The sequence below is a fragment of the Ranitomeya imitator genome, chromosome 1 (assembly GCF_032444005.1).
Source record: "Ranitomeya imitator isolate aRanImi1 chromosome 1, aRanImi1.pri, whole genome shotgun sequence".
Lineage (NCBI taxonomy): Eukaryota > Metazoa > Chordata > Amphibia > Anura > Dendrobatidae > Ranitomeya > Ranitomeya imitator.
Window position 1 is genome coordinate 822,661,569 of NC_091282.1, and position 13,103 is coordinate 822,674,671.

The 13,103-nt window shown below is 43.9% G+C and overlaps 1 protein-coding gene across 4 annotated transcripts in view; it reads right to left on the reverse strand.

Annotated features, from left to right (window-relative positions):
- The window catches only part of TPM4 (tropomyosin 4), a 110,031-nt gene that overhangs the window by 11,872 nt on the left and 85,056 nt on the right, over nt 1-13,103 (reverse strand). For all 4 annotated transcript variants that reach the window (XM_069740378.1, XM_069740387.1, XM_069740405.1 and 1 more), the window contains 3 exons: nt 7,133-7,250; nt 6,562-6,632; nt 3,327-3,402 (listed from right to left, as the gene is read on the reverse strand). In XM_069740378.1, the coding sequence (XP_069596479.1) occupies nt 3,327-3,402; nt 6,562-6,632; nt 7,133-7,250 (265 nt within the window). The remainder of the gene's footprint in view (nt 1-3,326; nt 3,403-6,561; nt 6,633-7,132; nt 7,251-13,103) is intronic.

Below are 13,103 nucleotides of genomic sequence, written 5' to 3' on the forward strand. Positions count from 1 at the left end.
TTTAGCCTGGAATTTCCTATTTTGCCAAGGGTAATAGGAGAAATTGGACCCCAAATGTTGCAGTCCAGTTTGTCCCGAGTACGCTGATACCCCATATCTGGGGGTAAACCACTGTTTGGGCGCACCGCAGGGCTCGGAAGGGAAGGAACGCCATTTGGCTTTTTAAATGGAAAATTAGCTCCAATCATTAGCGGACACCATGTCACGTTTGGAGAGCCCCTGTATGCCTAAACATTGGAGATCCCCCACAAATGACCCCATTTTGGAAACTAGACCCCCAAAGGAACTAATCTATATGTGTGGTGAGGACTTTGAACCCCCAAGTGCTTCACAGAAGTTTATAACGCAGAGCCATGAAAATAAAATTAAAAAATTATTTTCTCAAAAATGATCTTGTAGCCTGCAATTTTTTATTTTCCCAAGGGTAACAGGAGAAATTTCACCCCAAAAGTTGTTGTCCAGTTTCTCCTGAGTAAGCTGATACCCCATGTGTGGGGGTAAACCACTGTTTGGGCACACGTCGGGGCTCAGAAGGGAAGTAGTGACTTTTGAAATGCAGACTTTGATGGAATGGTCTGCGGGCGTCACGTTGCGTTTGCAGAGCCCCTGGTGTGCCTAAACAGTAGAAACCCCCCACAAGTGACCCCATTTTAGAAACTAGACCCCCCAAGGAACTTATCTAGATGTGTGGTGAGCACTTTGAACCCCCAAGTGCTTCACAGACGTTTACAACGCAGAGCCGTGAAAATAAAACATAATTTTTCTTTCCTCAAAAATGATGTTTTAGCAAGCATTTTTTTATTTTCACAAGGGTAACAGGAGAAATTGGACCTCAGTAATTGTTGCGCAGTTTGTCCTGAGTATGCTGGTACCCCATATGTGGGGGTAAACCACTGTTTGGGCACACGTCGGGGCTCGGAAGTGAGGGAGCACCATTTGACTTTATGAATACAAGATTGGCTGGAATCAATGGTGGCGCCATGTTGCGTTTGGAGACCCCCTGATGTGCCTAAACAGTGGAAACCCCTCAATTCTAACTCCAACACTAATCCCCCACACCCCTAACCCCAATCCCAACTGTAGCCATAACCCTAATTCCAACCCTAACCCTAAGGCTATGTGCCCACGTTGCGGATTCGTGTGAGATTTTTCAGCATCATTTTTGAAAAATCCGCGGGTAAAGGGCACTGCGTTTTACCTGCGGATTTACCGTGGATTTCCAGTGTTTTTTGTGCGGATTTCACCTGCGGATTCCTATTGAGGAACAGGTGTAAAACGCTGCGGAATCCGCACAAAGAATTGACATGCTGCAGAAAATACAACGCAGCATTTCCGCGTGGTATTTTCCGCACCATGGGCACAGCGGATTTGGTTTTCCATAGGTTTACATGGTACTGTAAACCTGATGGAACACTGCTGAGGATCCGCAACGGCCAATCCGCTGCGGATCCGCAACCAAATCCGCACCGTGTGCACATGGCCTAATTCTAAAGGTATGTGCACACGCTGCGGAAAATGCTGCGGATCCGCAGCAGTTTCCCATGAGTTTACAGTTCAATGTAAACCTATGGGAAACAAAAATCGCTGTACACATGCTGCGGAAAAACTGCACGGAAACGCAGCGGTTTACATTCCGCAGCATGTCACTTCTTTCTGCGGATTCCGCAGCGGTTTTACAACTGCTCCAATAGTAAACTGCAGTTGTAAAACCGCAGCGAAATGCGCAGAAAAACCGCGGTAAATCCGTGATAAATCCACAGCGGTTTAGCACTGCGGATTTATCAAATCCGCAGCGGAAAAATCCGCAGAGGAACAGAATACGTGTGCACATACCGAAACCCTAACCCTACCCCTAACCCTACCCCTAGTTCTTACCCCAACCTTAGTGGAAACAAAAATTATTTTTTTTTTTATTGTCCCTACCTATATGGGTGACAAAGGGGGGGGGGCATTTACTATTTTTTTTATTTTGATCACTGAGATATAACCTATCTCAGTGATCAAAACTCACTCTGGAACGAATCTGCCGGCCGGCAGATTCGGCGGGCGCACTGCACATGCGCCCGCCATTTTGGAAGATGGCGGCGCCCAGGAAAGAAGACGGACGGATCCCGGGAGGCCAGGTAAGTATAAGGGGGCGGGGGGGGGCGGGGGCGTCGGAGCACGGGGGGGTGGATCGGAGCATGGGGGGGTGGATTGGAGCACGGGGTGGGGGATCGCTGTGCAGGGGGGGTGGATCGGAGCACGGGGAGGGGGATCGGAGTGCGGGGGGGTTTAACTAGAGCACGGGGGGGTGTGATTGGAGCACGGGGGGGAGCGGACAGGAGGACGGGGGAGCGGAGCACAGGACGGAGGGGAGCGGACCACAGATCGGGGGGCGATCGGTGGGGTGGGGGCACATAAGTGTTTCCAGCCATGGCCGATGATATTGCAGCATCGGCCATGGCTGGATTGTAATATTTCACCAGTTTCACTTTCAACAGCCAATCAGAGCGATCGTAGCCCCCCTGGGCTAAACTACCACTCCCCCTGTCCCTGCAGGCCGGGTGAAATTGGAGTTAACCCTTTCACCCGGCCTGCAGGGACGCGATCTTTCTGTGACACAGCATATGCGTCACAGGTCGGATTGGCACCGACTTTCATGACGCATACGCTGTGTCACAGGTCGGGAAGGGGTTAAAGGGTTATTTAAAGGGTTATTCTCAAATGTCTCGAGCAGCTCAGTGCCATGTAGTCTCCTTACTTGCAGGTTTCTAGCAGGGAGGCACTCCTCCTTGATTGTCAGTTCTTGTGAGACATAGAACTACAAAGCTCAGCACAAGTTCTTCTATAACACTTTCAGCTATCAATGGTTTGTTCGCAAGTCTGTACGGTCATCACTGTACTTCTATAAATAACTGCATTTTAACAAAGCTCCAGACAAAGAGCAACCCCGAGCTGCGCTTAGGAGAGTCGCCCTTAATGCAGACAATTGTGGAGTATAGTGATATTGCAAAACTTAAAACAGCATCTTTTCAGGAGCTGGGACGGAGGAAAGAAGGTCACCGCAGTATAGAAACAATGGGCCAGAGAGTGCTGACTGGTATGTTAGGTGTTAACCAGTTTCCTGGAATGTAACTACTGTGCAGATTCAGGCAGGGTCTGAGCAGGCACTTGTGGCAGATCTCCATGGAAGCCAGCTGTACACTATGAAAGATAAAGCTCTCATTGCAGAAGAATGACAGCAGATAGAAAAAGTCAATTGCCAACTTGCTTTATTTTCATGAGGTCTAATTTAAGGATGTGAAAATACCCCTTTAACATGTACACAATTATAATCCCCTCACCTTTTCAGATTGAGCTTCCAAGGATTTTAAGTTGTTAGTCACATTTTTCAATTCTTCTTCCAGATCACCACATTTTCTTTAAAAAAAAAAAAAGTTAAATAAGCAAAATTAGGGTAACAGCCATGGGAATACTCGGCTATAATCAGAAAACGAACTAATGTATAAAGTGAACCCGTCACCTCAAAACGCCATTTATCTGCAGATATAGGGTTAATACGCAAGTAAATAGAAGCACGATGCTACCCAGCTGCCTATTTCCTTTTGAGAGCCACCGGCTTTCAGTCATGGGGCCGTGCACTGAGCGACTACAGTCACCGCACACTTTAAGCATGTCCTGGCACTTTGTCAGCCTGCAGCGCATCTGTGCAGAATGAGGCGTAAAAATGTCAGACAGGCTTACAGCAGCCTCACATTATAGAGTGGTGCTATGATCATCCAGCAGCTTTCGGGAAGAAATAGGTTCATTTTCTTTCTGTAGCTGCACTTTCAGTAAGGTGGCCGAGCACCATTGCATTGGCATTAACCTACAGATTAACACCATAACTAAAAAGGAAACTGTCAACACAGAAAATGACATTTACCTACAATGAGGACCTTCCACCAAGTCTATAGCAGCCAAATTTTGCTTTATTTTATTTCTGCTGTTCAGAGTTTGTTTTTTGCTCTCCAAATCCAATATACGGTTGCAGAGATTTTTCTTTTGTCTTTGAAGGGAACCTGTCACCCCAAAAATCTTGTTTGAGCTAATCCCACCGGCATCAGGGGCTATCTACAGCATTCTGGTTAGATTATACTCACCCAGGGGCGGTCCAGCTGCGGTCTGGGTCCAATGGGTGTCGCGGCCCGGTCCAGCGCCTCCTAGCCTCATTCGTTGACGTCTTCTTGCAGCGGCTCCGGCGTAGGCGTAATTTGTCTGCCTTGATGAGGGCAAAGCAAAGTACTGCAGTGCGCAGGGAAAGGTCAGAGAGCACTGACGCCTGTGCACAGGGCAGACAAAGTACGCCTGCGCCGGAGCCTGAAGACAAGAAGAGGAGGTCATCGAATGAAGCTAGGAGGCGCTGGACTGTGCCGCAACGCCCATCGGACCGGACCAGCAGTGAGACCGCCCAGGTGAGTATAATCTAACCTTTATTTCTCATCTTTCAGGATACATCGGGGGCTTATCTACAGCATTACAGAATGCTGTAGATAAGCCCGACGGTGGTGTGCTTAGTTAAAGGTACCTTCACACATAACGATATTGTTAACGATATCGTTGCTATTTGTGACGTAGCAACGATATCGTTAATGAAATCGTTATGTGTGACAGCGACCAACGATCAGGCCCCTGCTGGGAGATCGTTGGTCGCTGAATAAAGTCCAGAACTTTATTTCGTCGCTGGACTCCCTGGAGACATCGCTGGATCGGCGTGTGTGACACCGATCCAGCGATGTCTTCACTGGTAACCAGGGTAAACATCGGGTAACTAAGCGCAGGACCGCGCTTAGTAACCCGATGTTTACCCTGGTTACCATGCTAAAAGTGAAAAAAAACCAAACACTAGGTACTTACCTACAGCCGTCCGTCCTCCAGCGCTGTGCTCTGCACTCCTCCTGTACTGGCTGTGAGCCGGAAAGCAGAGCGGTGACGTCACCGCTCTGCTTTCCGGCTCACAGCCAGTACAGGAGGAGTGCAGAGAAGCAGAGCGCAGCGCTGGAGGACAGACGGCTGTAGGTAAGTATCTAGTGTGTTTTTTTTCACTTTTAGCATGGTAACCAGGGTAAACATCGGGTTACTAAGCGCGGCCCTGCGCTTAGTTACCCGATATTTACCCTGGTTACCGGCATCGTTGGTCGCTGGAGAGCGGTCTGTGTGACAGCTCTCCAGCGACCAAACAGCGACGCTGCAGCGATCCGGATCGTTGTCGGTATCGCTGCAGCGTCGCTTAATGTGAAGGGGCCTTTAGATACGATTTTTGGGGTGACAGATTCCCTTTAATCAAAGAGGCATGACAAAGGGCGATTATGTAGAACAGCCTAAAGATATGCCCTAAGGAAATCCCGTTAGCGACATCTCCTTGATAATGACCATAACATTTAGCATAAGCATCAACTGCTCAGGGAAACAGAAGGAATAAGAAAATCCGACCACTTGACAGGCCCTTTTTAAAATCAGGTTTGTGTGCGTGCTAAGTTTTTTTTTCTTCTCCAAATTGGGCATTTTAGGATACAGAAAAAAAAAGCAATCCTGCAGTTTTCACACTTTTTGTGGTTGTTCTTTTGTTTTAATAGACCCATACTTTTCTGCTACCAGTCATTGTGTAACCCTGATTCTGATAAGAAGCCTAGCTGAAAATTCTTCCTGTCCTTTCATGAAGAATTTTCAGATAGGCTTATCAGAAGCAGGATTATAATGTCAGGTAACACCTATGCACAGCTAATAACACAAGATCCACCATTCACAATAAGCGATATCACATCTGACACTGCTCCTCCCCTCACAATGACCTTTGCACAGGCTCACTACATACTTCAATAGAAAAGATAAGGTCGGCGTCTGACCATTGTGGCATGTACATGCATTGTTTCCTGAAACAGGTAAGTTAGTTTGTAAAAAAGCTGCATTGGCCAGTGTGAAAATTGCTATTTATTTTTTCTTTTTTTTCCTTATAAATATTGAAATAGAGAGAGAGACATTTTTTTATTTTTAAACAGTGGGTCATATTTTGATTGCTTATTGCCCTTAACATGAAAAAGATTGTACAACTATGGTGTTGAGGGTAGAACCTAGTCTATGATCAGCAGCAACCTCAGCATTTGGAGCACAAAAATACATATGTGCACAGAAACAGTAGCCACATTGTAAAGCAGTAGTACTGTTCAGTCACTTGTTTTTCCAATATCTATATAAAGCTCTACATTAAGTAATCAAAGTTATGGGCCAACACCTGGGGACAAATTTTAATTTATGTGAAGCACCTGTTGAAGTCACAAGTCAGATCATGAATGGTATCATGACTACCCAGGAATTGTAAATGGGTCATGGATAGTACACTTCGCAAATGTCCTTTTCTTGCCTCCAAACCAGTGAGATGTGGAGTAAAGAAAACATTTTTTTCAGTTTTAAAAACAGAAGCGCCTTCCTGCATTCCATTCACCTATACCCAGTTAACCCAATATAAATGTAGGAAAGTGTGACAATTGCAATAAAACATGGTCCATAAAAAAAAAAAAAAAAAAAAAAGTTAATTCTTACAGTTCAGATACTTCTGCGCGCTCCTCTGCCCTCTCCAACTCCCCTTCAAGGATGACCAATTTACGGGCAACCTAAACAAATCAGAATTAATAAGATACACGTCTCAAAACATAGTGACAATTTGTTTAAAGCTAGTGACATACAATATAGATTTTAAAATAATAAATATTTGCACTGCTATAGTCATGTTGACCTGAGAATCATATTGCATTTTTTTTTTTCATTCATTTAATCATTTCAACTTGTCTGGATTTTTTTCCCCCCTCGAGTCTTTCCCATTTCAGAACACTATATAGTAAATTGAATGTCATCATTAAAAAACTACAACCTGGTCCAAAACGAGCTTTTATATGACTGTCAGTGCAAAAAAAAAAAAAAAAATAGAAGTTATGGCTCTTGAAAGAGAAAAAAAAAAAAAAAAAGATACAATTATCAGGTCTCCAAAGGGTTAGGGAGCATGATTTCTATTTGTTAACGCGCCTTATTGGAATCTGACTGGCAGAGCTGAAAAATAGCGAGACAGGAATTTGCTTTAATATGCGAGGTGACGGTGAGCGAGCTTGTTCCTTACCTCTTCATATTTACGGTCGGCTTCTTCTGCAATGTGTTTGGCTTCCTTAAGCTGCATTTCTTGGATCTCCATTTTTTCCTCATCCTTCATGGCCCTGTTTTCAATTACTTTCATACCTCTGTAAACATAAAATGAAGGTAAATTTTACATGCATATTACATAAAATGTCCAGTTTTGGTTGTGCCACACCAATTAAGATTTCTAATGTGTGCAAGTTGTGACAGAACTATGGAAGAAAATGTCAAGTGCGGTAAAATCGTAACACTCCCCACCACCCCTGCAATGTCAAGTTTTGATTGCATTTTTTTTGTGGGGAGTGAAGAGAGAATACAAATACCTGGTCTTTCGTTTCGACTTGCTTTGCTGTATTTAAAAGAATAGTTTAAATAAATTTACATTCTTGATAGACTGGATTAGATTATTCCTACAAAAATAGGGGTAGGGGAACTTTTATATTTAAAGCTTGGTTTAATCTAGGTTATCCTTCGGGGACGTGAACCAGTGATCACTTGATTGCTTATTACACAGTATATAAATTATGGGTCTCATAGGAAGATCAACATGTCAGCTATGAGGGACTTTAGCAGACCTCTGCCTGCTATGGTAACTCAGCTCACCACGATTGTGTCACAGACAGAAGAGGTGTGGGATGGGAGCTGGTGCAAGCCAACTAAGGCTACTTTCACACTAGCGTCGTACTCGGCCCGTCGCAGTGCGTCGGGCCGACGTACCGACGCATACTGTGGAAGCGCCGCACAACGGGGGCAGTGGATGCATTATTGCAACGCATCCGCTGCCTCATTGTGAGTTGCGGGGCGGAGTTCCAGCCACGCATGCGCGGTCGGAAATGGTGGACAACGCACCAAAAAAACGTTACAAGCAATGTTTTTTGGTGCAGACAGTCCACCACAACACAATTGTCGCACGACGGTTGCGACGTGTGGCAATGCGTTGCTAATGTTAGTCTATGGGGAAAAAACGCATCCTGCAGCCAACTTTGCAGGATGCGTTTTTTCACAAAAACGACGCATTGCAACGTATGCAAAACGACGCTAGTGTGAAAGTAGCCTTAGTCATTTCATTGCAACCATTTGACTGACCGAGGCATTCAAATGTTTAAACTGCAGCAATCAGAGCAATCCCTGGCCACTTCCCCTTGAGGCAGGTACTGCCTGGTGTATGGCTTTGTGTACCGTAGCAATCACATTTTTCATGATATGTCATGAAGTTGTTAAGCTCTGGTTATAACAAAAAAAATAAATAAATGGAGCAAAAAACAATAGCAGCAAATCTGGCAATCTGTGTACTGAAGTGGCAACCGGGAATACAGCTCCTATGGAGACTCTTGCTGTAACTTTGGCAAAATACAAACAGCTGCACAGCAGCCATCTGACCCGACTCTTCAATCTACTTGATCAGTCATGTGTGCCATATCCATAGAGCAAGGCAGAAGAGTCGCTGCTCTGTACCTCAGACGTCGTTTTAACAAAAGAAAGTGTGATAGTACTTCTCCAAAAGGCATCTAAAGGTACCGTCACACTAAGCGACGCTGCAGCGATACCGACAACGATCCGGATCGCTGCAGCGTCGCTGTTTGGTCGCTGGAGAGCTGTCACACAGACCGCTCTCCAGCGACCAACGATGTCGGTAATCAGGGTAAACATCGGGTTACTAAGCGCAGGGCCGCGCTTAGTAACCCGATGTTTACCCTGGTTACCATCGTTAAAGTAAAAAAACAAACACTACATACTTACCTTCCGCTGTCTGTCCTCGGCGCTCTGCTTCTCTGGTCTGGCTGTGAGCGCTGGGCAGCCGGAAAGCACAGTGGTGACGTCACCGCTCTGCTTTCCGGCCGCTGTGCTCACAGCCAGACCAGAGAAGCAGAGCGCCGGGGACAGACAGCGGTAGGTAAGTATGTAGTGGTTGTTTTTTTACTTTAACGATGGTAACCAGGGTAAACATCGGGTTACTAAGCGCGGCCCTGCGCTTAGTAACCCGATGTTTACCCTGGTTACCAGCGAAGACATCGCTGAATCGGTGTCACACACACCGATTCAGCGATGTCAGCGGGAGAGCCAGCGACGAAAAAGTTCTGGACTTTCTTCCCCGACCAGCGACATCACAGCAGGGGCCTGATCGCTGCTGCGTGTCACACTGGACGATATCGCTAGCCAGGACGCTGCAATGTCACGGATCGCTAGCGATATCGTCTAGTGTGACGGTACCTTTAGAAGCCCCAGGTTACATGCAGACCGCAAATTCAAATCCACTCAACTTTAGGAGCTGGATAAATTGTCTCTATTTAGAATAAATTCTGCTAGTTGGATTGGGGCAGATATGATAAGGAAGGAAAGAAGGAAAGAAGGAAAGAAGGAAAGAAGGAAAGAAGGAAAGAAGGAAAGAAGGAAAGAAGGAAAGAAGGAAAGAAGGAAAGAAGGAAAGAAGGAAAGAAGGAAAGAAGGAAAGAAGGAAAGAAGGAAAGAAGGAAAGAAGGAAAGAAGGAAAGAAGGAAAGAAGGAAAGAAGGAAAGAAGGAAAGAAGGAAAGAAGGAAAGAAGGAAAGAAGGAAAGAAGGAAAGAAGGAAAGAAGGAAAGAAGGAAAGAAGGAAAGAAGGAAAGAAGGAAAGAAGGAAAGAAGGAAAGAAGGAAAGAAGGAAAGAAGGAAAGAAGGAAAGAAGGAAAGAAGGAAAGAAGGAAAGAAGGAAAGAAGGAAAGAAGGAAAGAAGGAAAGAAGGAAAGAAGGAAAGAAGGAAAGAAGGAAAGAAGGAAAGAAGGAAAGAAGGAAAGAAGGAAAGAAGGAAAGAAGGAAAGAAGGAAAGAAGGAAAGAAGGAAAGAAGGAAAGAAGGAAAGAAGGAAAGAAGGAAAGAAGGAAAGAAGGAAAGAAGGAAAGAAGGAAAGAAGGAAAGAAGGAAAGAAGGAAAGAAGGAAAGAAGGAAAGAAGGAAAGAAGGAAAGAAGGAAAGAAGGAAAGAAGGAAAGAAGGAAAGAAGGAAAGAAGGAAAGAAGGAAAGAAGGAAAGAAGGAAAGAAGGAAAGAAGGAAAGAAGGAAAGAAGGAAAGAAGGAAAGAAGGAAAGAAGGAAAGAAGGAAAGAAGGAAAGAAGGAAAGAAGGAAAGAAGGAAAGAAGGAAAGAAGGAAAGAAGGAAAGAAGGAAAGAAGGAAAGAAGGAAAGAAGGAAAGAAGGAAAGAAGGAAAGAAGGAAAGAAGGAAAGAAGGAAAGAAGGAAAGAAGGAAAGAAGGAAAGAAGGAAAGAAGGAAAGAAGGAAAGAAGGAAAGAAGGAAAGAAGGAAAGAAGGAAAGAAGGAAAGAAGGAAAGAAGGAAAGAAGGAAAGAAGGAAAGAAGGAAAGAAGGAAAGAAGGAAAGAAGGAAAGAAGGAAAGAAGGAAAGAAGGAAAGAAGGAAAGAAGGAAAGAAGGAAAGAAGGAAAGAAGGAAAGAAGGAAAGAAGGAAAGAAGGAAAGAAGGAAAGAAGGAAAGAAGGAAAGAAGGAAAGAAGGAAAGAAGGAAAGAAGGAAAGAAGGAAAGAAGGAAAGAAGGAAAGAAGGAAAGAAGGAAAGAAGGAAAGAAGGAAAGAAGGAAAGAAGGAAAGAAGGAAAGAAGGAAAGAAGGAAAGAAGGAAAGAAGGAAAGAAGGAAAGAAGGAAAGAAGGAAAGAAGGAAAGAAGGAAAGAAGGAAAGAAGGAAAGAAGGAAAGAAGGAAAGAAGGAAAGAAGGAAAGAAGGAAAGAAGGAAAGAAGGAAAGAAGGAAAGAAGGAAAGAAGGAAAGAAGGAAAGAAGGAAAGAAGGAAAGAAGGAAAGAAGGAAAGAAGGAAAGAAGGAAAGAAGGAAAGAAGGAAAGAAGGAAAGAAGGAAAGAAGGAAAGAAGGAAAGAAGGAAAGAAGGAAAGAAGGAAAGAAGGAAAGAAGGAAAGAAGGAAAGAAGGAAAGAAGGAAAGAAGGAAAGAAGGAAAGAAGGAAAGAAGGAAAGAAGGAAAGAAGGAAAGAAGGAAAGAAGGAAAGAAGGAAAGAAGGAAAGAAGGAAAGAAGGAAAGAAGGAAAGAAGGAAAGAAGGAAAGAAGGAAAGAAGGAAAGAAGGAAAGAAGGAAAGAAGGAAAGAAGGAAAGAAGGAAAGAAGGAAAGAAGGAAAGAAGGAAAGAAGGAAAGAAGGAAAGAAGGAAAGAAGGAAAGAAGGAAAGAAGGAAAGAAGGAAAGAAGGAAAGAAGGAAAGAAGGAAAGAAGGAAAGAAGGAAAGAAGGAAAGAAGGAAAGAAGGAAAGAAGGAAAGAAGGAAAGAAGGAAAGAAGGAAAGAAGGAAAGAAGGAAAGAAGGAAAGAAGGAAAGAAGGAAAGAAGGAAAGAAGGAAAGAAGGAAAGAAGGAAAGAAGGAAAGAAGGAAAGAAGGAAAGAAGGAAAGAAGGAAAGAAGGAAAGAAGGAAAGAAAGAAAGAAAGAAAGAAAGAATATATATATATATATATATATATATATATATATATATACACACACATCTATCTATACATCTATCTATACATCTCTCAACATAATGGTAACACCTGGAGACGTCAACAAAAGTTAGTTTAATATGGTGCAGGTCCACCTTTTGCGGCGATTACAGTCTGAATTCTCCGAGGTATGAATTCATACAAGGTGTGAATGGTTTCCAAAGGAATTTTAGCCAATTCGATGATGGTGGCGGAGATCGACATCCAACTTGAATCTCTAAAATCGACCATAAATGCTCAATAATGTTGAGGTCTGGGGATTGTGGGGGCCAGATTAGATGCTCAACTTCATTAGAATGTTCCTCGTGCCATGCTTTAACGATTCTAGCTGTATGAATTGGTGCATTATCATCCTGAAAGATGGTGTTCCCCTTCGGGAACAGTGCTTGAACCATTGGAAGCACTTGGTCGCCCAAAATACCTAAATAATCTCAGCTGTTAATTCTTCCATGAAGGGATATCATTGGCCCAGCGGATCTCCACGAAATAGCACCCCAGATCATCACAGAACCTCCACCATGTTTTACGGTTTGGAGAAGGCAGTCTGGATGGAATGCTTCTTTCGGCTGTCTCCAAACATACACTCGGCTGGAAGTCAGAAATAGGGTAAACGAGGATTCGTCTGAGAATATCACGTTACCACTGCTCGAGGAACCAACTCTGGAGGTTTCTACATCACTCTAAACGCTTGGAAACATTTGCCATTGAGAGCAGCGGTTTTCTAATTGCAGCTCTTCTGTGAAATCCAGATTTGTGCAGCTCCCGACGAACAGTTTTCGTCGAAACTGGGTTCTGTAGGTGTTCATTGAGCTCAGCAGTGATTTTCAGAGCCGTGGTCTTGCGATCCTCTCTCACAATTCGCTTTAGAGTCAGACAGTCTCTCTCAGTCAACTTTGACTTTCGGCCCGACCTGTGCTTTGTTGCGGACGTTTTTCCTTCGCTTTCAAACGCAGTCATTACTTTGGAGACAGTACATCTTGGCACGCCAAGCATTCAGGCACTTTCTGTTACACTAGCGCCTGCCATACGAGCACCAACAATTTGGCCTCTTTGAAAATCCGAGAGGTCTGCCATTGGTATCAGGTTCTAATCAATGTTCTTACAATTATGCAAAACAAGCAGTTAATTTACATACACATCACACAAATAATCAACTACAAAACATTACGATATGTCATGTTTGCATATTTACCACATGTTCGAAGATTATGATGCCAAAACGTTAGGTGTTTCCATTATTTTGTCCAACCCGTGCGTGTGTACATATCTCTCCCTCTCATGGGTTCAAACAAGGGTTATATATATGAATATTCATAGGTTGAATAACCATATACCTATTATAATGGGGTGTATCCTATAGAATAGAACACAAAGGTCTGATAATTTTTTTTTTTTTTTTTATATAACCTTGCATAGGTGAATACTATGGCTAGGGATATTGTACAAATAACAGCTCATTAAAGCAATTATTCTTGGACTTCTAACCTAAGCAAGTAGG